General features: G+C 38.7%; 1 protein-coding gene across 7 annotated transcripts in view; it reads left to right on the top strand.

Annotated features, from left to right (window-relative positions):
* The window catches only part of SORCS2 (sortilin related VPS10 domain containing receptor 2), a 579,951-nt gene that overhangs the window by 174,040 nt on the left and 378,743 nt on the right, over window positions 1-27,168 (top strand). For all 7 annotated transcript variants that reach the window (XM_087736562.1, XM_087736564.1, XM_087736567.1 and 4 more), the window contains exon 2: window positions 11,975-12,042. In XM_087736562.1, the coding sequence (XP_087592688.1) occupies window positions 11,975-12,042 (68 nt within the window). The remainder of the gene's footprint in view (window positions 1-11,974; window positions 12,043-27,168) is intronic.

Genomic DNA, 27,168 nt, shown 5'->3' with positions numbered 1-27,168 from the left:
CTGACAAAAAGATATTTTTTGTTCCAAAGTGGGGAAATTAAAGGAGTTGAATGTTGTTTTAGATGTGTGGGTGATATATTTTTCCCGTGGCCTTTGATCTTGTAAAATTCTTGCAAAATACAGTATTTTTAAAAAAATAAACATACGTAGGTGATCATGGATTGACGAAATAGGTCTGATGTAATTTCCAGTAGTCTATCTCTGCTCACTTTCTCTTCTATATTGTGAGTGAACTTTTGCTTTAAGAAATGTCTATTTAGAGAGATCTTCAGACATGTAAATTCCCACTATAGAATAAAAAAGCTTCCATCATTAAGTATAACCCTAGCTGTTCTCTTTGAGTAGTCTCATGTCCCTTATAACTTGGCATTTAAAGTCATAAATTTGTACAGCTAGGTGCATTTTGTGGAAAATACAGCGTGGCTGTTTTTCCTGTGCACAGAATGTACGAGACTTTTGCAAATACTGGTTTTATCAAAATTGGACCCTTCTCTTCATGAAAGAAATTTCAATATCTGATTTACTTTTAATAAGTTTAGAATGGGCTTAATCCAGATTCCCATTGACTTAAATAGGCTTTGGATCAGGCTCAAAATAAATGCATGGGTATGGAAGGGCGAGGAGGGAGGAAGAAAAACATCCATTTGCTAACAACTTGAGCTGAAAATGTGCCATTGGGTTTGGTCTGTATCCTCTGCGCTCTGGTTATTAGTGCCTTTCTGTCGTGGCATCAGTTAAACCCCAAACTCAAGAAAAACAATTTGCAAGAATTAAAAGGTTCAGATTTTTTTCTTTGTTTTGGGATAAGGTAATTTCCATAAGAAAAAGACTATTGACTTGTAAACAGAGAAGGCTATGCTGTAGGTTTCAGAAATAGAATATAAATAGAGACAGGCATTTACAATACAAATATAGAACAAACTCATTAGAAAAAAAGATTGGAAAAATAAATAGCAGTTCCAGAGAGATGCTCAATATAATGAAGGACAACAGTAAATGTCATGTACGCTGTGCAGAAGTTTTAACTGTTTAATAGTATTAAGTTCTGTAATAAAGTACCTTGGTATGAAACATATCATAGTTATACATGCCATTTTGAAAAAATAAAATGTGTTTTTTTTAGTAGTTACAAAAACTAGTCTGCTGAACCTTCTCAGATGATATATAGTTGCATAAGTTTCTTCTAAATTTTTTCTCACATTTCCATTTATTCCTTGGTGGAAAGGCAGGTAAGGGGAAAAATGAATTTTTCCCATATTGAAAATGTTGACTTTTTGGCACGGTCTATATTACATGTCAGATAGGACATCTACTTCAGACCTCCTAGTTCTGCAAAGTGCTGGTGCATTGCTGTAAGTCATGGGTACCAGTGCTACGGTAAGTGGTCGTGAACGGACATAAGACTTGGGTCTAGGAGCATTGTGTATTGGAAAAGAAGATCCTTAAGGTTAGTGGCACACAGAATTCATGGCGTGTCTGTTGATAGTGCTTCTCAGTTTGGCCTCTTTTTATATGTTGCTTTCTGCTCTGCCCAGACTTCTGTTGCAACTCATTTAAGCATGGATTCATCCAGTCTGAGAGGGTCAAGCTGGAAGCGTAGGTCCTCAGTATGATAAATGTGTAGGAAAAAAAAGTACTTCCAAAGGACTATTCAGATTTAGATAGGAAAAACTGATCTCCAGAGGTATCTGTCTCTGTGCCTAGGGGCTGGTACATCCTAAAGTTAGGTGGGATAGATCAGTGTGATACATCTCTGCCTCCATTTCCCAACCGTAAACTGGGCAGTACTACTATCTTATGTTAAGGGGATGTGAGAAACCTGAAATTACTGCATTTCTACAGAAAAGACCCATGAGAAGGTGTGTTAGAGATAACTGTTCAGAAGTGTTCTACAGATGAAATAAAAATATTTTCCTTCCAAGTCTTGTGCTGCTTAACTGTTGTACCTATCCTTATATCTATGAAGACAGAAAAGAGTAGCTCTCGTAACATGAAGAAAGAAGTTCTTAACATACTTCTAAAACAATCTGCAATCACAGGGGAGAGACGAAGCATGAAAAACATCAGTCTCTAAGGGGGAGAATTTCACATTAAGAGTTTGTTACTGAAACTGCTTTGCAGCCCTAGCTATAGCCTGCTAAATGCTGACATAGAAAAACTGTCTCCAAAGAATCTGTCGAATGCTTAAGTCTTTGCTGGAGTAAAATAAAGAAATACAGACCTCATTTATCAGGGCCTACAATCTTTTCCTGCTTGTATCTACTTGATCTGAAGGTCATTTAAAATGTATTAGAGGTTTAAGATTGGAATGCGAGGCTAATTTGAAACCTGGCTCTAACATGACTGATTGTGTTAATATTCTTCATACTGGTTAAACTAAAGCATAGTGTCCATGTGACAGGACGGCATTAGCTAGGGATCCAAAATGATGTGACATTGCCTGGTGAAATAGCTGTTTCTTTTCACAGATAATGCTGTATAATTCCACTTAGCTTTAATGGCCCCATGGCTCTTAAAGTAATGAACACCTAGAGCAGAGGCTGAGTGAGGAAATACAAAAAGCTGGCGAAAATTCAGTGCTCACAGATTGGAAACCTCCTAGTTTGGCTTTGGACTGAATATGGAGAACTCTCCAGCACTCCCCCGGCCCCTTCCAATATTTTCTCTGACATATTTGGCCCCTGACCAATTTTCCCAACTGCTCCCCAGCCCTTTCTAATAGTCTCCTAACCCAGTTGGATGTTCCCTCAGCTCCTTTACGCCCTTTCCATTGGCACAGATATGAAGTTCTGCTGCTTCAGGGATAATGCTGAAGATAAATGTGCTTTCATCCTTCTTCCTCTCAAAGGGGGTCATTCCCAGTATTTTACAGTAGCTGAATTCTGTTAATGTCATTTGAGATGTTCCAGATTTATTCTGAATGTGACAACAGGGAGCAGACGGGCTCGGCATTTGAGTGGGAATGGTCCCCTTTCACACCATACTGGAGGCAGCGTGTTGGTACTTCTGCTGAAATCAATTATTTTAGCAAGATAAGGAGGGGTGAAAAAGTTAAAATGAAACACAGATGTAGAGAGACCAACTTCCTCCCAGTTAAAAGGACAGCGAGGGGGTGGCATTGGGCCTAGTCTGTCCCTGTGTGAAGCTGCAGAGCAAATAGTCCTTGCTCGGAGAGGCACCCAGGCCCACCCCACTGGGAGGGTGATCGTGCTGGAGGACTAGAGGACTTTTTTTAGACAGCACTTGAAGTAACAGGGCCAGATCTGTTTTATGTTGTTCCGGTTTTACTAGGCAACCCCCTGATTTTTTTTCCTTCTCTCACTCTGTTTGTATAGAATTATAGAATCGTTTAGGTTGGAAAAGACCTTTAAGATCATCAAGTCCAACTGTAAACCTAGCACGGCCGAGTCCACCACTAAACCATGTCCCTAAGCAGCACATCTATCCGTCTGTTAAATACCTCCAGGGATGAGGACTCAAACAGTTCCTTGGGCAGCCTGTTCCAATGCTTGACAACACTTTCTGTGAACAAATTTTTCCTAATACCCAATCTAAACCTCTCCTGGTGCAACTTGAGGCTGTTTCCTCTTGTCCCATGTCATTGTCCAGGCCTGATTTTGTCTTTGGAATAAGAGGTGTTAAAGTACCCAGAGCACGTTAATGCTGTTCAATGCAACGCACACACTCCATATGGCAAAAGGTGTGAAACAAGTTTTATATCTGCCTTTGCTTTGTCTCTGGTCTTCTGACTAAAATATTAATCAGCATCACTCTGTCACTGTAATATAACTGCCTTGATCTTTAGCATGTTTGTCCTGGCAGTGCGCCTTTCAGGTAGGAGTGTGCTGTTGTCCCCTTCTGTAGATCATGTGGCCATGTTTATCTTCCTCATTTATAAAGAACAAATTCAGGTACCTACAATATTCAGGAAATACAAAGTCCAGGCCTTATTCATGATAAGAAGGATATTAAACATTGTGACTCTTTGGCTGATCTTGATGCAGCATCAAAGTCCTTGCTCCCATATGCAGTCTTATAAAGCCTCTTTATGGTAGGCAATTAGGTCTTATTTGAACACTGTAAGCCATTCTCAGAGATAATTAAATGTAGTTTTGAGGTCAGTGTAGGTTGATGCAACCTCTGATAAATATGATGTTATCTGGTACAGTGATATTTAATCCTGTGGTTCTGGTGAAGACAGAGCAGCTGTGAGGGAGAGTAACCATATCTGCCAACGGCCCTGCATCAAATGAACAGTTTTCCCAGCTTGTGGTATCCTCCACAGATGTTTCCATGTGTCTTGCATAATAATGTCTTTTTTGAAATAAAAAGCATAATTATTTTTATGTGGTAATGTTAAAAAAAAAAACCCAAAAAACCAAACCAAACCAAACCAAAAACCAAAAAAAACCCCACAAACCTCTGGCTTTGAAAAAGGATTTAGTGGTGCAGACTAGAAGCTCACTTTCAATTTTTATGTTTTACTATTGGGCAGTAACATTGCATGACAGACCAGGAATATTTCACAAACAGCACTTAAAATTTGATCTTTCTTTTCTGGTAGTGAGTAACTATATAATATTGATGACCAAGGTGAATTGCTTATCCATAATACTGGATTCCTGAAATATCCGGAAGAGAGTAAAGATGTTTTACATATGTCTTCTTTGGATGTCAGCTCTGCTTCCAAATATTCACACAACAGGTTTGCTTCTGCAGGAAGGATTGTTAATTTAATTTAGAATACATTATTAGAGGAGATAAGTAAAGCCAGTCTATATTTAAAAAAAAATTTACAATTAGGAGTCAAGCCAGACTAGGAAAAAAATATTCTTGCTTCATGCTTTAGAAATTTATTCTCTTGGCATGTCTGCAGATGTGGTTTTAAGAGCGTATCAAATGCTATGTTAAATATTTAAACCTAAAAAAAATACTCTGGTTTTGTAGAAAAAGGCAATGGCAGAGAACTGGAGATTTTTGTGTCAGAGGTGACATTGTTTTGGGCTCTTTGAAAAAGAACAGAAAGTTTAATTGAACAAGTAGTTAAAATGTTAGACACTGTTTCCCAAGCCATGGATTTTATCTAGAATTTTGGGCTCTGTAATTCTGTGGCCTTCAAATTGAGTTCCTGTTCACCTGAGCGAGCTCTGCATCTGCAGCGTGCCCAGAAATCTGAGCTGCGTCTAATGATTATAGAAACGAGTAGCAACATGAATATGTTAGAGTAGCAGCAATCCAGAGTGATTGACCAATTTTACATATGCTTTGATTTTTGAAGACTAAACATTAAAAGTTACAAATATGATATTCTCTATTGTTGTGCTGATGGGTCAGGCAGTACCACCTAGAAGCCTGCACTTATCCAAGCAGTCAACTGCTAAAAACAGCCCAACTGCCTGAGTTGCAAATTGCTGAAGGCTGGAAAATATATTTGGGAAGCATCTTTATTTATGTTCTTCCCCCGTTCTTATACTTTTGTATTTTTCATTTGCCACTGTTGGAGACAGGTTACTGATCTAGATGGACCTGTGGTATGAACTGGTATGGCTACTTCAGCCACATGGCTGTCTTTCTCTCTCAAATACGATTGAAATCAGTCAGTGGATTTAGAACTATAAAGTAGGGATGAGCATCCAAAAGCATATATATATATATACACACACATACAGTGTATGTGCAGTGCCATCACATAAATGTAATTTTCTTAGGAGCTTGCACTGAAAATCTCATATCAATTGATGATGTGAAGACTTCTCTTTTTCTGAACTTGGATTGTAGGCTCCTGAAGGCAGTAGGTTGTCTTTTTGTTCTGTGTTTGTACAGTGCTAACAGAATATAATCCTGTTCTGCGCTAGATAGTGGATTAAATATATTAGATATCTTAAAGTTACTCTTCTGTGTAAATGTTTGCAGGGTCAATGCGTAAAGTACTATATTTAACATGGTTTTGAATCCGGAAGCAGTCACAGCCACCGCTTTTAAGACTATGCACTTATTCAGCTCTTGTGGATAGAAATACCTCTTAGAGAATAAGAACTGAGCCATTATTGTGTCTTGCCTTGAATTATGAATAAATTCACTGTATGGAATTATTACTAATGCTTAAGACAAATGCACTGGTCCAGTCAGTGACTTCATACACAGTAAGTTCTCTCTTCTTCCAATACAATTTAGTTGGAAGAACTATAAATCTAATTCTTTAAGTCTTTCATGTTAAGTCATGGGTTTCTTTTATGAACTTTATTACCATAGAGCAGTAGAAGCTTATATAGTGAATTCTTAATAGATTTAGTAATGGTCTGAATGTCTCCTTTTTCACCTTTTGTCATAATGCTGCAACAGAGTAAACCTAAATGGTCTTTTTCCATTTACAGTTCTTCCAGTGTAATCAAATTATTATGAAGTTCTTAATGGTATTATGGCAGTTGATCCATATAATATACCTGTGGTAATATACCTTCATATTAATAATCTCTTGGTTTTTACTTTTTTTGTAAGAGTCTTTGTTTTAAATAATGAATGTGAAAACTAATGTCAACCTTCGCATGATGATTGAAGAGCCCGCTGCTGCGAAAGTGGAAATGGCTTGAGGGATTGGAGCAGTAGGTGGTTGCCTATAATTTGTTAGGGAGTTTTTTGATTATTAGGTGTCAAGAAAGTTTTGGAAGTACAGGGGGTGGTGGTGACAAATTAATAGGCTGTGCCTAGAACATCTTGATCTCCCTGAAATAGTTACAGTTTACAGTGAAATAGTTATAGTTTAATAGATGAAGAGAGGTGAGTTAGGCTGTGTTCTTGAACAAAACAGCAACTTATGTTCCAGTCATAGGGAGTATTAAGTGCTTGTTCAAGTGACTCTCATAAACACTTCTCTTGATTTCAGTGGGTTCATTCACATAAATTAAATTAAGCAGATGCTAAAAAGTTTGCAGGCACTTGAGTCTGCCTGAGCAGTGTGTTTTCCTGGTAGCTCTGGCTGCCCAGAAGTATTTACAGTGTGCTCTTGCCTAATAAACTTGGGAAAATACAAAAACTTCCAATCATACTTGCAATTATACGTTTGAAAGTATAAGTATTTTGCTATTAAACTTCTGAATAGATGGCAAAAAACCCACAAAAACCTTCAAATCACAAATGGCAGGAGTCAAATAAAGCTTAATCCATAAGAATCTCCATGTAGATAGAAAAAGAGGGATCTGTGTTATGAATGGTCCATGAAAGAAAACGTGATGGAGGGAGCATGGAAAAAAAAAAAAAATCTTTTTCCATAAGTCAGTGTTTATCAAAAATAGAAGGATCTTGGCAAATCCTTCACAGAAAAGGAAAAAAACCCCAAAGATAAAATATAAACACTAGGGAAGTGATTGATCTAGAATTCGTTCCTTTTTCCTTTCTTGCCCCTCTTAGGTGACATGGTGATGCAAAGAGAGGATTAAAATGGGCTTCTTTAAAGCCAAAATTTTATTAGGAAATTATTAAAAGCATATTGTATCTCTTAAAGTGAAGGTTTGCTCTTTTTGGTCCAGCCTTGCTGCAAAGCATTTTCAGAAGAGAGCAAGAGAAAGGGAGAAAGGAAAAATGTAGATCATTCTAACTTTAATTATTCATGGATAATATCTGTGGAATTTTCCATTTGTTTTCCCTGTCCATCGTTCACTGAAAACTGAAGACAGGTCTATATCCAGAAAGGATTTTTAGGTCAGAAACTCCTACAACTCTTTTGTTTGGAGAACAGTTTTGAGCTGTAACTACCGTAACAGTGAGAATCTACCCAGGCAGGAACTAAGTTATGGAAGCAGGTGAATGGCACGGGAGAATCAAAATTCTCTCTGTGCACCCTCCCACCCCCCAAAAAAAGGTGGGGGGGAGGATGAAAAAGTAGAGGTAATTTCTGAACTTCAAGGTCTCCCAGCCCAGACAAATTGACCATAATTACAGTTATTACTTCCACTGAAAACTTACTTCCAATGTACATTGCATATGACTTTTGGAATCCTAAGGGATTTATCTTCCATACCTTGGCCGATATGGAGAAATACTGGCTAACTGTGGCTTTATGGAGAGGTCAAGGGCATTAGTAAGGAAGCAAGTAATAGAGCACTACTTTTATGACAAAAGCTGAAAGTTTTCCTTTTCTTTTTTCCTTTTTTCTTTTAAATCTGTACTGTGTGACATGGTTGGTGTACGTCTGTCATGTAGTATCAAAATAAAACAGTTTCTTGGAACGAAAAGGGTGAAAATATTGTCTCCTGAATTCTATGCAAGGAATGTGGCAGGGAACTGGAGCTATGATGCTCTGTTTATTCTAATGTTCCTGATGAGAGGTGAAACTGCAGTGGTCTGCCATCTTGCTGCAAAAGGGCAGAAGATACTGGTATCAGAGCAAGCAGCAGGAAGGTAATCAGAAAGCTGTAAGGTGTAGTAAGCACCATGATGCTCAAGTACTGAGCAAGGGATCTGTACCAGCCATCCATGTCTTCATTTTGGACCAAAGTATGTATGCATTTTACTTGTATTTACTTAAAACCCCCAAACAACCAAAATGACAATCTTTGAGCTTCATTAACGTTTTCCTTCTTTAGGGGTTGCAGGTAGGAAGGCCTTGGTGGTGTTATTGGTAACAAACACGTTCTGAAGAATCTGGGAAGAAGGAATCCTTAGGAGCTTTTGTTTTAGGGTAATGAAGGCAAAAGGGATACCTTTCCTAAGTATATTTGACCAGAAGCACCATCAGGTCTTCGTAGATCCTTAGCACATGACAGTGAATTATTGTTGCTACCTCCATTGACATACTGTGGGGACTAACTCAAAAGAACTGTGGGTAAATTTAAGAGGAAATGATTCTAAATGGTTTCACAAGTCTCCTCATAAAAGAGGAGACTGGATGGAGTAGGAGATCTCTAGGTGACCCTATAAATCCATCTTCAAATAAAGAAACTTTTGAGTCTAATTCTCCTCCATTGCCTACATTTATTTTAGCTATAAAATAATAACACAAAAAAGCTAGATTTATTTTAGCTGTCCATGACTAATGGTAGTATGAGCTGGTTAAGAATCATACCCTTGATCGTTGCTCAGTTGCTGTTGTGCTTCAAGCCTGTCTTCGTCTACAGGCCACCCAAGCGCTTTCACTAGGACAGCCGTGTGTATGAACCATTGGCTTCCATCCAACCTGTAAAATGCTTTTAATTATTGAGTCCCATTGAAATGAAATCAGTGAAACAGGGCTCTGCTCTTACAAATGATGCAGAGAATCCAGAGATCCCGAAGACCTTTATGTTTTTATTGTGAAATGATTCCTCCTGTTCTTTGGTTCTGTTTATTAATTGAGAAAATACACCGTTCTGGTTAGCAGGAGCACTATTTAGCCTGAAAAGATGCCCACAATCCAGAGGAAAATGCTGAAAAATCTGTTAAACAGCTGACCTACATTTTTTTGGATATTGGGATGAAATCCACTGGCATAGTTGAAATAGCAGTCAGCCCCACGGCAGCCTCGTACTTCTTAGGTTGCGACAGGAATCTCCTAAGTGTTTAAGAATTCAAAGATGGCTCATTATGGCTTTGTTTTTCCTACTAAGTCGTTCTTCATACTTCTGAAATACAAAATAAGGTATTTTAATTTTTGAACAAATTTATCAGTCAGATTGAAAAATACTGACATCTGTTTCTCAGAGCTATGACTCAGATGAAGGCACCAATCCTGCAGCGTAAGTAAGGCATCTTGCTGCGTATGCTCCCAAACGCAGTTTGCAGTTACCTGAAAGCCATTCATTTGAAGTGTGTGGAACAATGGTAGCTTTCTGATTTGGTGTGTGCATCCCCTAGATGAACTACAGCTACCGAGCAGTAGAGTGAGCCCACTCCTTGTTCCTGCAAGTCTTTAACACTTAGGAGAGGTGCTGAGTTATGGAAATAGCTTATCTGGAAGGTGCTTTGTTGATACTTCCATAAAGGTTAAGTTCAAAACAGGTGGATTGAGGGTAACCCAATAGGGTCTTCCACATGTGATAATAACCAGGTTAATTCAGGAATAAAACATCAGACTTACCCTGTGGCAGAGTGGCTTCAACGTACGTTGCTGAAAATCATCTGAATTTAAAAAGTTACAGTTGTATGGTGTACAGGGATGAAAAAAGTTGGCTTACTAAGTTCAGGATTCAGTCTTTGGTTCTGCATGAATGTAAGGAAACAAAGTGTAATCTCTTATGTCTTTTGATATTTTCTTTTTTATTTTCATGCGCCAAATATGCATTCTTGTATCTCTTTGTGGCCTAAGAGGAATTTCAATTGTTCAGAAAAGCATGGTCTGAAACGTTTTCCTTAATAATTAGAGCCAATAGATGCTCCCAGTAGTGAAGTTTCTTTCTTTTGCTCCTTAATTGCAAGCACCAGCAGAAACCTGTAGTTAGGACACTGACAATAGAATAAATAGCTGACCTGATGGAGCATGCTTGGGCTGTAGCCAGGAATCTCATCAGCAGATACTCCCTCCTTCGGGAAATGGTTCTTTCTCTTGGCTTTGTAGTCTTGCAGTAACTTATTTAAAAGTAAAAGATTTTTTTTTTCTTTCTTGCTTTATTTTAAACCAAGCCTTTATTTTTATAAATCATCAAATTCCAACAAAGTGGTCTGGTAGATTGTGGCTTTTTTGAGAACAGGAGAGATTAATACTATTTGTGAATTATGGATTGGTTCTGCTTTTACTTATATCGATATACATCCAGCAATACGTCTTGTGAATTTATTAGGCTTAGATAACCCTGAGTGAGACTAGTATTATAGATCAGTTCTGCAAAACGTTGTGTTATTTCCAAAACGCCACATACATAAGACCCATGGTCTGGAATTCTGTTCTCTCACAAGCTCCAGCGTACAGAGGCTGCAGCATAAATGCATCATCAGCATATTAATTATCTGAATAATCAAAGTGAATGCCCAGAGTTGCTGTTTGCTGGAGATTTCATCTGGTGGTCAGGAGCAGAGGAAGTGCCAGCTAAATAACAGGATGCTCCAGACTGTTGGAGACTGACACTGAAGAAAGACCGCATTAAAGAAAGCCAACAGCTGTGCAAGGAACCAGGGGTTCTTCCCATTCTACCTCTGTGGGCTTGCTATGGGAATGTGGGTGTAAGAACCACTCTTATGGACTGGCAGCAAGTGAAAGAAATCTGTTTTAAATGGTCTAAATATAAAGCATAGCATTCAGCTTGATACACCAGTCATGGACTAGTGCTTTACATTGTTTGACCAGTGAATTTGTCAGATGTTGACCGAATGGAAAGTGTTTCCTGCTGACTCTTCTCATAGGTTGAAGATGTTCTGTGGATGAAATTTGTTTGTGTATTCTGTGGGTTGTTGGTGACGTAGATGAGTAATTTACAAAGCACAGAGCTGGTTCTTGAAGGGAAAAAAAGTGATACTTCTGGGAACGAAAAATGACAGACATGAAAGTTGCATTTCTGATCTTGTAGGGAAGACCAGAGCTCATTTTCTGCCTGAATTTGGTATCTGGATAATCAAAGTTAATCAACATAGTTTAACACTTTGGATTAAAAAAAAAAAAATTGCATCTGTAGATGTCCAAGAGAGTTGCCTCCTAAATTTAAACTAGCAACCAGATTGGTTCTTCCTGCTGAGAAAGTCATACAAATGGCTTTGGGGCTGTCATGTGGTGGGGGGATTTATGTGACTATTCCAACTCCACCGCTCACGTGAAACGGGCAATCTTTCACAAAGTCACCAGGTTTGCAGAAAACTTTGAGTGCTGAAATCATTTTTCTCGGAAAGAGAAAGGAAAAAAAAAAAACAGTCTAAAAGCAAAACTGGTAAGAAGTAAATATAAAGTGAAATACAGTTCAGATTTTCAGGAGCCTCACTTTTGTGTTCACTAGAATAATGCCACCCATGATCTATTTCTGTTTCTTACATCAGTTTAAATATATAAATATATTTATTCTCATTTTCTTTTTAGGTGATCCTGATCCTTACCAAGTATTATCATACTGACGTGGGGAAAGTGCTGGAGAGCTCTTTGTGGAGGTAAGTTAGTTCTCTGCTTTTCCTACAACTTTTCCTCCCTGGTGTTCTCAGAATAGATCTGTCTCTTTTCCCTTTCCAAACTGCTGCTGAGTTGAGTTGGTAGCTGATGGATGCTAATACAGCAAGATTATCCAGATTGTCATCAGCTCTTACTCCTTCTCTTCCTTAAATGCAGTTCCTGCAGTTCAATAAGAAAGAGTTTGAAATGAGTTTTAACAGTAGAGGCAAACAATGATGGAAAGTATAAGGAGCCTTCCTGATGCCACTTTGCAAGATGGTATTCTTTCCCTTTTCTTAGAAATTTTGCATCAAAGTTACTTAAAAACTTTGAAATACTTATTGCGTTGGGATGTGTCTATTGGGAGTTCTTACTGCTCTCAAGTGCTGTGTTGAGGTTAGTAAATAATCCTGATTTGCAGTCATGATTGGATGAAATATAATACCACGGCCGGTTATATTGTGTCTTATGACAGCTGGGAATATGCAGTAATCAAAATAAATTTCTAAATTGATTCTCATTTCCTTAACATTCGTGAATTGAGACATCAATATGCTTGTTGCCTGTGTGTGCACAAATTGCATGCTCAGGTGTAGATCAGCACAAAACCAGGGCTAGGGTAAGCCTATGTTATACTAGTCATACTGGTTATCTTCTCATGTGTTAATTTTGTTTTGCTAAGTGGGCTTTTTGTGCTCTAATTTTCTGTGTATCTGTATAAATCTTTCACCACAAATTTTTGCTAGACCTATTATGTACACTTCAAAAGTGAAAGTATTTCACTGTTATCAATAAATATAATATTGATGCAATGTGCTAGTTTTGCTGAGTTACCTGTAGCAGTAGAAATAGTTCTTGAAATAGTCTGCCGGGATATCTAAATAGTTGTCATAAATGACAGGAGTCTTATGTAAAATTCTTATGTAGCCCATAAGCTTCAGGTCTAGAAACAAATGGGCTATCTAATACCTTGTGGCTTAGGTACTTGTAAACTTCATACTGTCCCAAGAGCTTGTATGGGGGACTCAGCCTTCTCCTGTGTGTGTAAGGAGCTTGACAGAGCCAATCCAAGGAAAGGAGTGGGCAAGGGAACAGGGAATGGGAAAAGTCTGTGACCAGGACATGCTGCACACCAGCCTTGTTACGTGTTTTGAAGGAGGCTGCATTGTTTTAACCTGGTGGGATTTCTCATAGTGGCAGCGTATCTTTGCAAATACCTTGTTGTCACGCTAGGAGCTGAGTAGTACAGTCTGGCCAGGGGCAGCAGTCCATGCAGCGCAAGGGTATTTTCAAGTAAAAAAGAAATTTCTAGTCATAAAAAGAGGGTGTTCAGGAAAGACAGTAAGATCAAATGGAGACTGCTTAGTAGCAGCTCAGGATTGGCCTTTTTAGGGCTATGATGGTTCATTTGTAATTATCCTTTAAACTTATAAGATGCGAAATTAATTGCACATTTGTTTCTGTTTTAATTTTTGTCCAACATCTTGTGCAAAGAAGACAACCAAATGGCAATTTGGATATTCCCCTGACTGCGTAAGCACACATTGCTTTCCTGTTATATGCCCCTGGCCTGTACAACATGTGCAATATGTTTCAAGTTTTGCTATTCATGCTTCAATATAATCTATCATAGAAGTCTTTTAAACTTATTCAGTCAGACTCTTCAAAATAAACTCTCTGCTCTTTCAAAATAAACATAAAACAGGCTTCGGATAACGTTGCTTTCTTTTGAGAACATAAACACTTTAAACAAGGTCATTCAGACCTTGCTGACAGCTGGTGTAAAGAAGAACTGGTGTGAACTGCATTCCAATAAAATTGATGCTAGTGTGCATCATACGGAAATCGGACCCTTTTACTTACAAGTAATAGATGTACCAGATGCTTTGGTTGTTTATAAAACTAGGATGGAAAAGCTGAAAGGAAGCAAGTGCTTAAGATTAGCACTTGGGCCAGGGGTGGTAGCTGATCCATCCCTAGATATGTTCTGCTCTGGGCTCACCTCCGTCCTCCGCCTCTGCCCACTGTGACGTAGAAGCGGCACATGTGGTTGTCAGACTGGAGGAGTTACAAAGTGCCTGGATCTGGAAAAGAACAAATGACACCAACTGGTGCAAAAACGTCAAATAGTGCCTCTCTCTGTTGAGATGTAGCTCATTATTTGTACTAAATAAAATAAAAATAAATACTGTCTGTGAAGTCAGGGAACTTTTGTGGTTTTCTCTGTGTAAAATGGTTGGGTGTAAATTGGTGAGGCCCCATGTTTGCTGATGGAGTCGGGGTGTTGTACTCCCATTGGCAGCCTGCCCAGAATGCACAATGTATATATTTTTAAACTTTTTTGTTTGGTTCTCTTTTGCATTCCTCTCATTTGCATCAGAACAAATATACAGTAAAACAGGTGTGAAAAATGTTATAGGGATTTTTGTCAGCGAACAAGAGCCATTAATCTTTGTGAGGTTTCTGTGCCCTAGTGGGAGTGGATCCTGTCCAGTTATTTCCTGAATCAATCCAATGTTTTTCTTCTTCCTATCTTGCCCAGCTAGATCATACCAGACACTTCATATTCTCTATGTCTCTAAGTGAAAATAAACTTGTTTCATAACCTGATCAATCCCTACCAGGTTAATTTTTTAATGTTGTTAATCTCCCACTTTTATCTTGCCAATCAGTAAATATTATCCTAGCTTGGCATTTATCGGTTCTTTTGTTTCTTGAAACCGCATCTTTCTTTTCTTCCTCTAAAACATATTTCCTCTTCATCTCTCTTTCTTTTTTTCCCATCACTCAAAACAATTGGTTTTTTTCCTTGCTTAGTGGAACAGGGAATGAGAAGGGAAGGGTGACTCAGTGGTCCAGTGATGCTTATTTGTTCTTAGTGACCTTGGAGTTGCAGTCAGACTTTTAAGAGTAATGCAAATGGTGGGGAAAACCACCCCGCCTGGCGGCAGCTTTATGCAAAGAAGATAGATTTTCTTTTTTTTTTTTTTTTTTTTTTGGAAGTGGATCTAGGTGATGAATTTCTGTGCCTCTGCAGAGCATTGTTAATTTGTGTAGGTAATTTATGCCTGCCCACACAGGTCAGGTTACAGGACTGGGAGGCCTAAATTTTAATTACCTTGGAATCTTTTGATTGTGGAATAAACAGGGAAAATGGTGTTGAATAATGGAAGTCTTAACAACTTTTTACTAGTAGCAGCCATGTCTGGTTACACTGAAGAGTTAGAGGCATAAATCTCAGTGGAAGCATGCAGTTAGAAAACACCAGGGTGTGCTTCTCTAGTCAGCTATTTCTGATACTTTGCTAATTTGCCTATTAAGTAATTGTTAAGGTTGGAGTAAATTGCATAGTTATTTGACTCAAAATAATGTAGGGAAGTAAACAGAGCTGGCATTGGTTGCCTCTTGAATATAAATTAAAATAACCTATTGAGAAGGAACAGAGGATTGTTTTCAGGCTTATTTTTAGAGTTTCTACAGTACATATTGGGAATACAGGTTGGTTATTGTGTTAGGCCTCATTAGCATAACGAAAAATCTGATACTGTGACTAAAACTTAAAATTCAGATACTAAAATTATCTTCACAGTTTGTGCATATATTGAAGATACTTTGCATACTAGCGCTGTTCCTGTCAAGAGTCCACACGCATCTTTATCCAGCACGTTTACAGTATGAAGGACCTGAATCAAACAGACCATTTAAGATAACAGATACTTGAGTATGTGTTTTCATATGCTTTATGGACCAGTTTGTGTATAAATATATAGGTGCACATACTTTACAGCCTCAGGTGCCTGCTTGCATACATTGCATGCCTGCAGCTTTAGATGTATGTACATGAATCTTACAATCAGATATTTTAACTTTGAATTGGTAGCTACTGAGAAGTTAATACTAATGATTATCTGCACACCTGAGATAATTAATCTTAATGATGTCTCTTGGAAATAGATATATATTATTTTTATTATTATTCCATTTTATTCACATGGCACCTGAGATGGTAGCTGATTGCTGAAGGTTATGCAGTGACTCAGCACTCTGTGGCCATGGAATTGGCTTCCAACCCTGTGCTTAGGCTGGCTCAGAGTCCTATTTCTGGTATGCATGCAGCCTTTCCGTTCTTAACTTGATCTAAGCAATGAATAATAGATGCTGATGATGATTGCTAATAAAGTTTTGATTGCATATTATCAAGCTGTAATGATATGGTAGTGCTAATGCGACTTGCTGTGTAATTGCCATTGTTCCCAATGGCATCACCATGTTGTTATTGCTTCACCACAGCAAAACAAACGGCATTATTTGATGTTAACTGCACTGTTAACTCCTCTCAGCATTGCATGCTGAAACCCAAGTAGGCCCATTTTTGGAGATGTTGGGATATTTTGCCCCATTTTGTCAATAACGAACTGCTAAATGAAGAAACAGACTGCTCTGACTGCTTAAATTTGGTTGGATACCTTAGCTGAACATCCTGGAACTCCTTACTCCAAATGCAGCCTGAGGAGGGAGTGAAGTCACAGCACTGCGTGAGGAGGTTGTGAGTCCAGGTCAGTGGCCGGCAGCTGGAGGTGAGAGCACTTGGGTGAGCCTTACGGACAGCATGACACTTGGCAAACCTCAGGGAGTCAGGAAAATCCTCTCTTTGGTGGCACAGCTGTTTCTGCCTGCACCCACAAAAAGCCACGTATTCAGGCTAAAACCCGGTTGTACAAGCCCACTGACTGTCAGTAGTGATCAGTGCACAGTGACCGCATGGTGCTTTGGGCATTTATACAAAGGTGCATTCCTACACTAAGGTTAAAATCCAAACTACAAAGAGCAGGAGATTCTTTTAAGGCAGATGCAGTGAACAACATACCACTCAGGAAAGTAAAATTTCCAGACCCTGTGTGGCTCACAGAGTGTGAGAAAACAAGTATGGGCATTTGTTTCCAAACTCTTTGGACTTGTAGGTGAAACTCATTTCACCTATTTCCTGAAAATAATTTAAAAAGCAAAAAAAAAAACCCCAATATAGAGTCTGGTGCCCCAGTGAAATTCTTTCTTGGTGTGAAGTGCTGCTTAATAAGTGAGCAACTGTATTCTGCAGCAACTTGCACTTCCAGATGGTCTTATATTGTGGTTCTGCTTTGAAAAGTGACTTTGTAGAAATGGCCCCAAGGGATGGAGTTATTGAGTCTGTGATTTCCATATCAAATTTGCTCTCTTTCCAAGTGAAAACAAAAAAAGAAATGGCTTTCTAATTATTAGCCCAGTGAACTCAGCTTGGGATCTAATGTCTAGCTGTGCTTTCTCTGGCTAATGCATCATCCTGAGTGATGCAGGTTCTGCAATCAAAATAGACTGCCCTCAATTATACCTGTGCAGCTCTTCTGTCCTCCTATTATATCCTTATTTACACCTGTTCCACTGTGAAAAGGTTTTGGGCAGTACCGTTGAAAAGGCAGTCCTACAATTAACGTTTTATTTATCTTATTGAACAACAGATTTTTATGCTCTCTTTGATCATGTTTCCATATTCACCTAATAGCATTACAAAGACTTTCATTATCTGCTGCAATTTCTGTCTTCCTAATACTCTACAGTGCATCATTATGAGTTGAATTGTGCAGGGAAGTCTCTATGTGAAATTTATTTTGGGCATTTAAAATGAGCTGTAAAACCATAGCTAGAAAGTGAATGTAGTAGATTTCAGCCTATCAGCAATGTTTTATTATGGCTGTCAGGTAAGAAAAATACATAAAAGACAAAGGAAATGAAAGGAACATGTCTTGACAAACCTTGGAATGTGCAAGATATTGACAAGGTGGTTATTGATGTTTTTGAAGGGCGATGGTATTGATTTAGGGACCTAAAGGGTGCTGATGTTGCAGTGTGCGTCTGTAGTGTGTGCTCTAGTGGACACACGACCCACTATAGTCTTTCCTAAGACCAAGACCCATCACATTGGCAATAACCTTGCTGTTACCTTGGGGCTGCGCTCATCCTGTCACATGTTTTGGCTGTACCTTTTGGGCATTCAATAAGGGAATGAACTTTGGTTGTGGATGTTGGGAACCATTTTCTGAGTTGTGACCTGTAGGCCCTTCTGAAGGAGATGTCTTTTAAATGGCTCTCCAGGGCACGGATCTTAGCTTAAGGATGTCCTTTTATGTCTATGTTACTATAATAGCATTTAAAAAATATTTTTATGTCTAGTAGTATGAAGGTCTGAACTGAAAAAAATTAATTCCACAAGCAAGTGAAAGCTACCAAAGAACTCTATCTAGAATTCTTTACTGAATATCTGTTGCTGACAGATGAGAGCGCTGTGTCATAACTACTCTTCCAAATATTCAACAACTCGGGGTAGTCGTGATGATTTCAGATGTTTACGTTTCTACACTAGTTTGTGAATACACAAAGAATATATGACATATAGATTAAGATCCAGTTGGAAAGCTGTGATTTATATAGTTAGGAAAAAGCTCTTGCTTGCGGTACACTTGTGTTTATTGGAGCGAATTTTGCTACTTTACCACTTGATTTCTATTTCCTTGCCTTTCGCCTCTTTTCTTTTTACCTCTTTTCTTTTTGCCTCTTTTCTTTTCTCCTCCTTTTGGAAAAGGAATTAAATCATTGTGAGATATAACTCATAATGAGTGAGTCAATTTATTAAGAAAGAATAACCTCTTATTTTAAATGGTTTAAGAATCCTGTCCTATTGTTTGAGTAACTTGAACCTAAGTCATAGAATTTCTGATTGCTTTAACTGGAACTGGCATCATAAACATTTTTTATAGGCACAGACTGTGTGGGAATTGTACCACAGGTTCTTGTTTTAAGTAGATTCCTTTTGGCTGGGACTGATGGTAACAGAATAAGCAATCTTTCCTACCCAAAACTCATCTAGGTTGGTAGCAGTAGGAAGTTCAGAAAAGCCACTTCACCGGCATTTCCTCAGATCTGTCATGGTATCTTATTGCATAAGCCTTCCTACAAGAAATTATCATCTTTCTTGCTAGCCTCAGCAGACAAGTTTAAGATGAGGAGCAGAGAAACAATGTCCTTCTATGCACTAGTCATCCGTGGGGTTTGTAATTTTGTGTGTGTGTTGGTTTTGCCCACTCTCCCAGCATAAAAGAGGGAAGCTTGCATTGGCACTGCCCATGATCCATTTCTGTATGATCAAACCGAGAATTGCACTCTCAGAGCTTTTATTGTGGCATGATTCCTCTGTACTAAATTCATATAAAAACAGTTGAGCCATCAGTTTTTAGCTAATCAGAAGTACTTTGCTGCATTGTCATCCATTAACTCCCACTGTCAGCAGGCCAGCACAGCAGGGAGGTGCAGGGCCTGTAACCTAGGGGCAGATGGAATGACACCATATATATATTAAGCAATGTTTCCTTTGCCACTCTGCAAAATTGAATAAATAAGAAACCACAATCAAAGCAGCTGGTTTCATTGCTCATCACATTTTTATGATGATGAATGAGGTATAAAAACCTGAATGGGATATATTTTTAAAAACTGAAAAGGGCGAAGTCACGGCTTAGTGGAGCATCTGGTAAAGTAGATATGACATTGCATTCAGCAACTAGTGATGCTACTGGTTCCACCGTCAGCCTACTGTGTGACCTTGTTTGAAGAACCTAACGTTCCTGTGCTTTCCTCTGCTTGGTCTTTGCCTGGTGTGTTTCTTTCAAATACAAGTATTTTGGAGAACTGATTGCACAAGCACAGTGGGACCCCCTGTCAGTGCTGGGGCTGTAACGCTGCATTAATAAAAATAATACAAAGGAGCTGTAAAGCTTAGGGATGTTTTGTGTTTTGTCTCCTTCAAGTTTTTGGCATGAGCCTGAGAAGGACAGGAGACCATCAGAGAGCACTGACATACCATGAGACCCGTCTGAAAACACCCATACTCTTACTATAAGGCAGCTAGTGATGAATGCTTTTTCTCATCTATTTTGAAAATGCTGGTTTGCAATCCCCCATTGCTTCTCTTAGTGTTGGGCACCTTGTGTCACTGATGTGGTATGTGGCATGCAAGCAGCTTCGCTTGCTTCTGTAGTAAATGCAGTCTGCTCCAGTGCATCTCCTGCAAATTGATTGCAAATTAATTTGGTTGTTGGGGCTGATTGAATGAATGAACAGCTGCATAGTTAATTATGCAGAATGGTATAGAAAAATGTAGTGTTAATATTTTATACTCTCATTATCCCTGCAATATGGAATATATTTTTCAGTGTGAAAATAACAAAGGCAATATTTCCTGCATAACTTATTTATTAGGAACTTTATATTGTTAGGCAGTTAGGCTTTAATTTGGAAGGGGTTGGGACAATTAAGAACTCCATACAGGCCAGTTTTTAAAATGTAAATACAATCCTGTGTGCTGAAGAATTCGGAGGCTTGGGTAGTTTACAAAAATTAAACCCATCTTACAGTAAAATTTAAATGTCTTGATTCTTTTTGGTGTTCTGAAATATGGAAGGTTAGTTGAGAGTTTTTCCTTCCTCTCCCTGCCACTTCTTATTGAACAGATGACTGATAATTAGTCAACTGAAGCTCTGTTCCAGCTACTTTTTGGGTTTTTTTTTTGTTGTTTGTTTTGTGTTCATATGATATTTTGTCCCTTCCTACTTCTGCTCCCCTCTTTCCGCTTCGGCATCATTTCTTCCTATTGCATATAGGGAGTGCAATATAAGGATAGCAACTTACTTTACTTCAACAAATAACCATTCTTGAGCTAGCCTTCAAAAAAGGTATTTCGCTTTCTCACCGATTTTCCCTCCTGGTGGCCTTTTCTTTCTAGCTGTTGTCCTCCCTCTTTCATGGGGCTGGGTTTCTGTCTCTTCCAGGCCTGACTTCTCCAGCCCAGACTGAAGAAGCCCATTTTTGATGACGTATGAACTGCTTACCAAGAGTTTTTGCATTTTTGCCTAACATGTCAGCTCCAAGGCTGGCTTCTGAGGCTGTTCCAGAGCTGATGTCTTTCTGATGGCAGGGCTTTTCCCTGGTAGTTGCTTTGACAGACTGTAGATATTTCCATGACCTGTGAGCACATTTGATCCCAATTTTCTATCATAGGATCTGAAATTGTCATTTCAGTCTGAGGAGGTGGAAAGTACCCATTATCTCCTATTTGTTGAAAAGCACCTGTCTGTGTTAGTTTATTTTTTTCAAATCTGGTATGTACTTTCTTGGCCAAATGAATATTGTTTTTCTTCAAGAGGGTGCATGCAGTTTGAATTACGCCCCTTAATAAAAAGACATTGCAGTATCAGTGAAATACAGCCACCTCTGGGCAAAAGCCAGGGAAACAAGTAAAGCAGACATGCAGTAAAATGTTCTTTCTTAATATCAAAAAGGCTAACAGTTCAGCTCAAAAGCATCTGCATCGTTCAAGCTTTTGATATCCAGTTTTTCAAGCTTTACTTTCTGGCAGGAAGAGGATGTATGATCGTGCTTTCTGTACGATTCATATCATTTTCTGTAATGCTGATCTGTCCTTAGGATTGCTGGCTGTTCTGAAGACTTCAACATAAAATGTTAACACATGGGAGAGAAAATTATTTTAAATTTTCCTCTCTTCCAAGAATTTGGAGACTTATCACTAGTTTATCTTAATTCTTACCATACGCTGTCCACTCCTTAGTTTTGTAATGTCTCTTTGGGATACAGTGTATGTGGAAAAATGTGATTTAAAAATAAAGTTGTACTGTTCTGAAGTGTACTGGCTAGAGTTTGAGATGTCTCTCCCTTTACCCTACCCCTAGGCAGTGTCTGTGCTAAATACTGGTTTCTCAGGTTTCAGTAGTTTTTAATTTGCTTTTTCTTCAGCCTGACATGTAAAATTAGAGAAATAGTAATATTTTACTTTTTAGCCTCATTTAAAAATAACTGGACGCAAAATATACATGTGATGGAGTTTCGTACGTGTGATGATTTCAGGTGTGTAATACTTGAACTCTTGGTGCTATTTTGGTGCAATTTTCAGCTTAGTTCAGACTGCTAATGGGAAGGATGCACCAGTAAAATATTATTCCTCTGTGCCGTGAGAGGGCAGCACTTTCTGGCAAAGTGCAGAAGCCCAGAGTGAAAACTCTCGTGCCTCGGCTTTCCGTATGGCCTCAGGTGAATATATGAATCTGTCGGTGTTCCAGAGTGGAAAGCGTCCAAGAAGCACTTTTAAATAAAATTAAAGAAGAAAAAGTTAATTATTTAAAGATCAGAGAAGTATGTTACAAATATGCTGCATAAAACACCCTGACCTATCACAGCATTACCTTAATAGGTCATGGTTAGAGGAGACCTTGACTCCTTGCTTAAATATACTTCAGGCACAACATCTCTTAATGTGCACTGGTATGTGAAATGCAGGGTTGGATTTCCAAGAACTTTACAGTGATAACAGGACTTAGCTTCTCAAAAGGCATGTTAACATTCGTAAAGTACTTCAATAAGTAATTATGAGTAAGTACTGAAGTATCAAATTATATTTGATTTCCATGTTAACTGTAAGTCTTAGTCTTGGTACTTCCAAATGCTTGAGTTTTTAGAAATTTTTTTGAGATTTCATCTTGGGAATTGATACAGGTTGATATTATTATAATAAACATTATTATTTCTTTTTTCTTTATCATGTTTGGTAGGGCTGGGAATATGACATATATTTTCTGATTCCCAGTTGATCACTTACATAACTGCTTTACTGGGAAGTTTCTTCCGTATTTCATATGTTCAGAGAATCATTTTGGTTGCAAGGGAACTCTGGTGGTCATCCAGTATAACCCCTCCTCAAAGCAGGGCTCACTGCAGAAGTTAATCAGGTTGCTCAGGGCCTTGTACTGTCCAGTTCTGAAAATCTTCCAGGATGGAGATCCCACAGCTTCACTGGCAAACCTCTGTCTATCCTTTGCTGCTCTCATTGTGAAGGGTAATGTCAACTGGAATTTCCCATCTTGCAGCTTGTCCCTGCCATCGGTTGCCTTTTCACTATGTCCTGTCTTATTTAAAACCTCCATTTAAGTACTGGAAGACTGAAGTCAGATTCCCCATTAGTCTTGCTTCCCAGATTAGCTAAACTCCGCTCCCTCAGTCTTTCCTTCTACGTCATGTGCTCCAGTTCCCTCACCATCTTAGTGATTCTCGACTGGACTTACTCCAGGTTGCTGATCTCTGTGTTCTATGAAGTGCCGCAAAACTGAACGCATTTGCTTTATCCCATTTGTAGAAGTAGGATGATCTGTTCTTTGGGGGTTCCTCTCTGCTACTCTCCCCACATAAAATAGGCAGTGCTTGAGTGAATGGTTTAGTAATAGTTACCTTATTTATCTGAATATAAAAATAAGTGTGAGAATCCCTAAATGCCAAAATCATTAACAGTTCTTTAAAAATTACTTAGACACCCAAGTCACTTCATTACCTCTTGAAAAAGATAACATTGGTCTTCTTTGCATTGAACGTTTCGGCGTAAGAACAGTGGGGTTGCCAGCATTAACTTTTTGTCCTCACTTTTGTTATGCAGTATGAATTCTTGATGGGTTTTGATTTAGTTGCTGGTACATTATTTATGACATCTCTTGGCTGCAGCTGCTGTAATCCACGAACCAAAGCCAAGCCTATCGTTTCTAGTCATAGAATTGTAGTTTGTTGTGGAGCAACTCCCAGGTAATTAGGCAGGATGTGCTGTAATTGGTTGTAACATGGGCTCTTCTAAATACAGCATTAATCAGACTGAATGACAGGTTAAAGTATTTTTTTTTCTTTTGAAGATTTGTCTACCACAGGTAAACATTATTGTGGCCACAAACGTTAGGAGGGTTAATTTTGCCAGGAAAGGAAGGAGAATTATGTTCATGTTTTTTTTTTTTTTTTTTTAATGATCCTTCACTTAGAAGAGAATTCTTTGAAGTCAGACTATTGAAACATGCGAAGCAGAGTTTTTGAGGTCAAGAATTCATGTACTAATCCTGGGATGTGTGTAAAGCTGAAGTCTTATTCAAAGAGTGGAATTCATACAGCAGTTTTTACTATTGGATTTATGACGTTTTGGACAATTTGGGGTCATCTGTAGCTTGACCTATGCTTTTGTACATGTATATTCTTGATTGACAGGGTTTCACGGACCAAACATAGACACCTGAAATCGCTAGAGTAAAAACTGCTGATTGCTTTAAATAGTGATTATGAACTGAGAAGAAATTGTAAGAGGCACAACATTAATTTGGTGGGTTTCTTGTCTCTTGGCATCTTCCCATCAAAGCTGGATTCTTTTGTAGAGTATGTGATGGATACAAGCTAACTGGAAACAATCCAAAGGATATGGGATGATATTCAGCATTAGCTCTGAAAATCAGAATATACAGTACCCACTCCAAAATCTATGAGAAGCTAATGGATTTGCCTCAATTCATGCCGCAAGCTTGTGAAACAGTCCTTGCCACAAGAACATTTAGGACTGGGGATGGGAAATAAAAGGGAGTCAAATTGCATTTGTTCTGTTGAAGGTTGTTCCCTTGAATGTGTTATTTTGCCATATTGTTTTCTTAAGAGAGAAATTAAAGAAGGAGGAGTCAAAGCTTTTCTCTTTTATGACTCTGTCCTGTTTTGAATCTATATGTTCAGTTTGACTGGCTAATCAGGGATGGTGTTTATGAAGAGGCTCTAGTCTGCTTTCTCACAGGTGGTGAAGAAAAGTGAATTACTGTGTTACAGGTTACAAAGCAAGTGTTGGGATGATGCTGAGGCAGAGCCTAGACCAGACAGGGATTCTTCCAGTTTCTGTTTTGCTCCACAGAGTGCTGCATATTCAGTATTTAATTTTCCTTTGCACCCTCTCTGTAAAATTCCCATGAGTAGTAGCAGCTGTTGTTGTTGCCGTGCTCACAGTGAGCTAGATTTCCCCATCAGCAAATCACAGAGTGATTTCACTACCAGAAAACAGTCACTCCAGAAGAAGTGAACTGTGTGATGACATCCTTAGGGACAAGCTGACCTGCATGGCCCTCCACCTTCTCTCCTTGAAAACAAACCGTGTTTTAGGGCAGAAATGCATGTGCCCTACTGGGGGACAAGGCAATAAATTGGCGTAATTGGTGTAAAGAGTGCTAGTGCTTTTGGAAGCAGTGGCGCTGTCATGATTTGCACAGGTTACAAGTCAGGTCCTACAACTAACAATAGACTTCAACTGCAGTTTGTATTAGTTGTGGATTTTTTACAGCAAACATTTGTGGAGTGCAGTGTTATTTATTATGGAAATAGTAATCATCTGTTCCCATTCTTTTTTTTTCCCTCTGCTTGGTAGCCTCTGAGGAGACATTCCTTTGATCAGTGGAGTATCTGTTCCGCAGATGAAGCCCTGCAGCAGAAAAGGGGTTAAAGTTGAGCTCAACAGCAGGAACTTTCTCATCTTGACAGTTTGCGCAGCAATTTTTTTTGCATCACAAAGCATTTTCATCTAGGCAGAAACTGGGTGATCTTACCTTGGGGTGGGAGGGTGGGAGGAAGGCAATGTCGATTGTATACAAGTTAGATTATTCTGAGTAAAAACTGTAGGCTTGAAAGGCCTTGGGCTTCCTTCATGTACCTGATGTTTGTGTTGGTTTGGACATTAAAGTGGAGAGAATTGACATGTTAGAACTAAGTCTCTTCATCCATTTGTTCTCAGCTTCCTGACCTATTCTGTGGTCTGTCACAAGCAAGGATCTTTGTTGAGCCTCATCCCTTATCACTCATTTTGTCACTTAGTGTAATGGGCAGAAGATTTCGAGGAGGCACACCAGAGGCCAGGTGGCTCTGGAGTAGATTCTTGGCTCTTCGTTTCCTTCTGCATTTGACAGCAAATGGCAAGAGTCCCAGAGCTGAACTGAGTCCTCCCCCAGCCAGGCTTAACTCAATCCTGTCTAGGCAGCGAGACAGCCAGTTGCAGAAAGGCAATAGTTTCTACCTGTTACAGTTTGCTTACAACACCTGGCTTAGCTCCGTATTGAAAACAAGCAAATGGATCAGTCTTACCTCTGCATAAAGATATGAACATTAAAATGTAAGCATAAGAGATCTGATTGCCTTCAGCTGTCTGGGGCCACTGCTCAGAATTTGGTCAGTGGTAGGGTCAACACTTGGCATGGCATCTCGTGCTCTCATATTTTATTTTAAAATCAGCACGTGACTCACCCAGAGTCTTGTAAGGCTCACCAAAGCTGTTATCAGTGCTTCCTTCAATGTAAATGTGCCTTAAATTGGTCACTGTATTTGTTCATGTGCTAAATAAATTAATGCAATATTTCTATAAATGATAAGTCATTATTGATAACTCACCTAATTTTCAGAGCATGGGTGTTCAATACTTTCTAGTTACCAAGTTCTTCCTCTGAGTACTCAGAATGGGAGTTACCCAAAGATTTTATCATCTTTGAATTTAAATGGTGAGATGTCAATGAAAAAAACCCACTTGATAAACAAAGAAAATGTACTATTCACCAAGTTTTATGTTTTAGTTACTGAGCACCCAGAATTCTCGGGATCTGGTAAGGATGGCAACTGTTTCATTTATACAATAGAACAAGAAGTATCACCAAAAAGAAATTTAGAAGTTGAACCGGTTTTGTTGATTTGCACTTTGTTTTTCCACATCTTTACCAAAATTCTGCTTAAGCTTTTTTCTTTAGAAATTAGTCTGGGAGTTTTTGAACTGATGTATTCAGCTTCACTGATTCTTTTCTGTATCATATTCTGGGAGTTTGCTATCTTTTTAAACTGAAGTTTCCTGATACTCATTCTCTATTTGAGGGGGTGGGGGAAAGCACTATGCAGTATCAATAAGGCATTGGTTAAATATATTAAAAGCTGGTTAATTCACGGATCTTTTAAATGTAATCAACATTGAGTAATTGTAACTACCCAGAGTTTAGCAGTGATCAATATCAGCCTTGCTTCTAGTTAACATTTTAACCACTTATTTGGCAGTAAATACAAATTATTGCTGATTACAGTTATAGGTGACAAAAAAGAATAGATAGAGTTATGAGGACGGGACTGGCAGAAGAGCTTTAAGTTGGCCTGTTAAAAACAGGTTCAGCTTAATGGAATGCTATTTATCTGGCAACAAGAAATGTGGGATATGATGT

The sequence above is a fragment of the Nipponia nippon genome, unplaced genomic scaffold, assembly GCF_047370975.1.
Source record: "Nipponia nippon isolate SJK-2023a ecotype South Korea unplaced genomic scaffold, ASM4737097v1 scaffold_6, whole genome shotgun sequence".
NCBI lineage: Eukaryota > Metazoa > Chordata > Aves > Pelecaniformes > Threskiornithidae > Nipponia > Nipponia nippon.
This window is presented reverse-complemented; position numbering and strand designations above follow the sequence as displayed.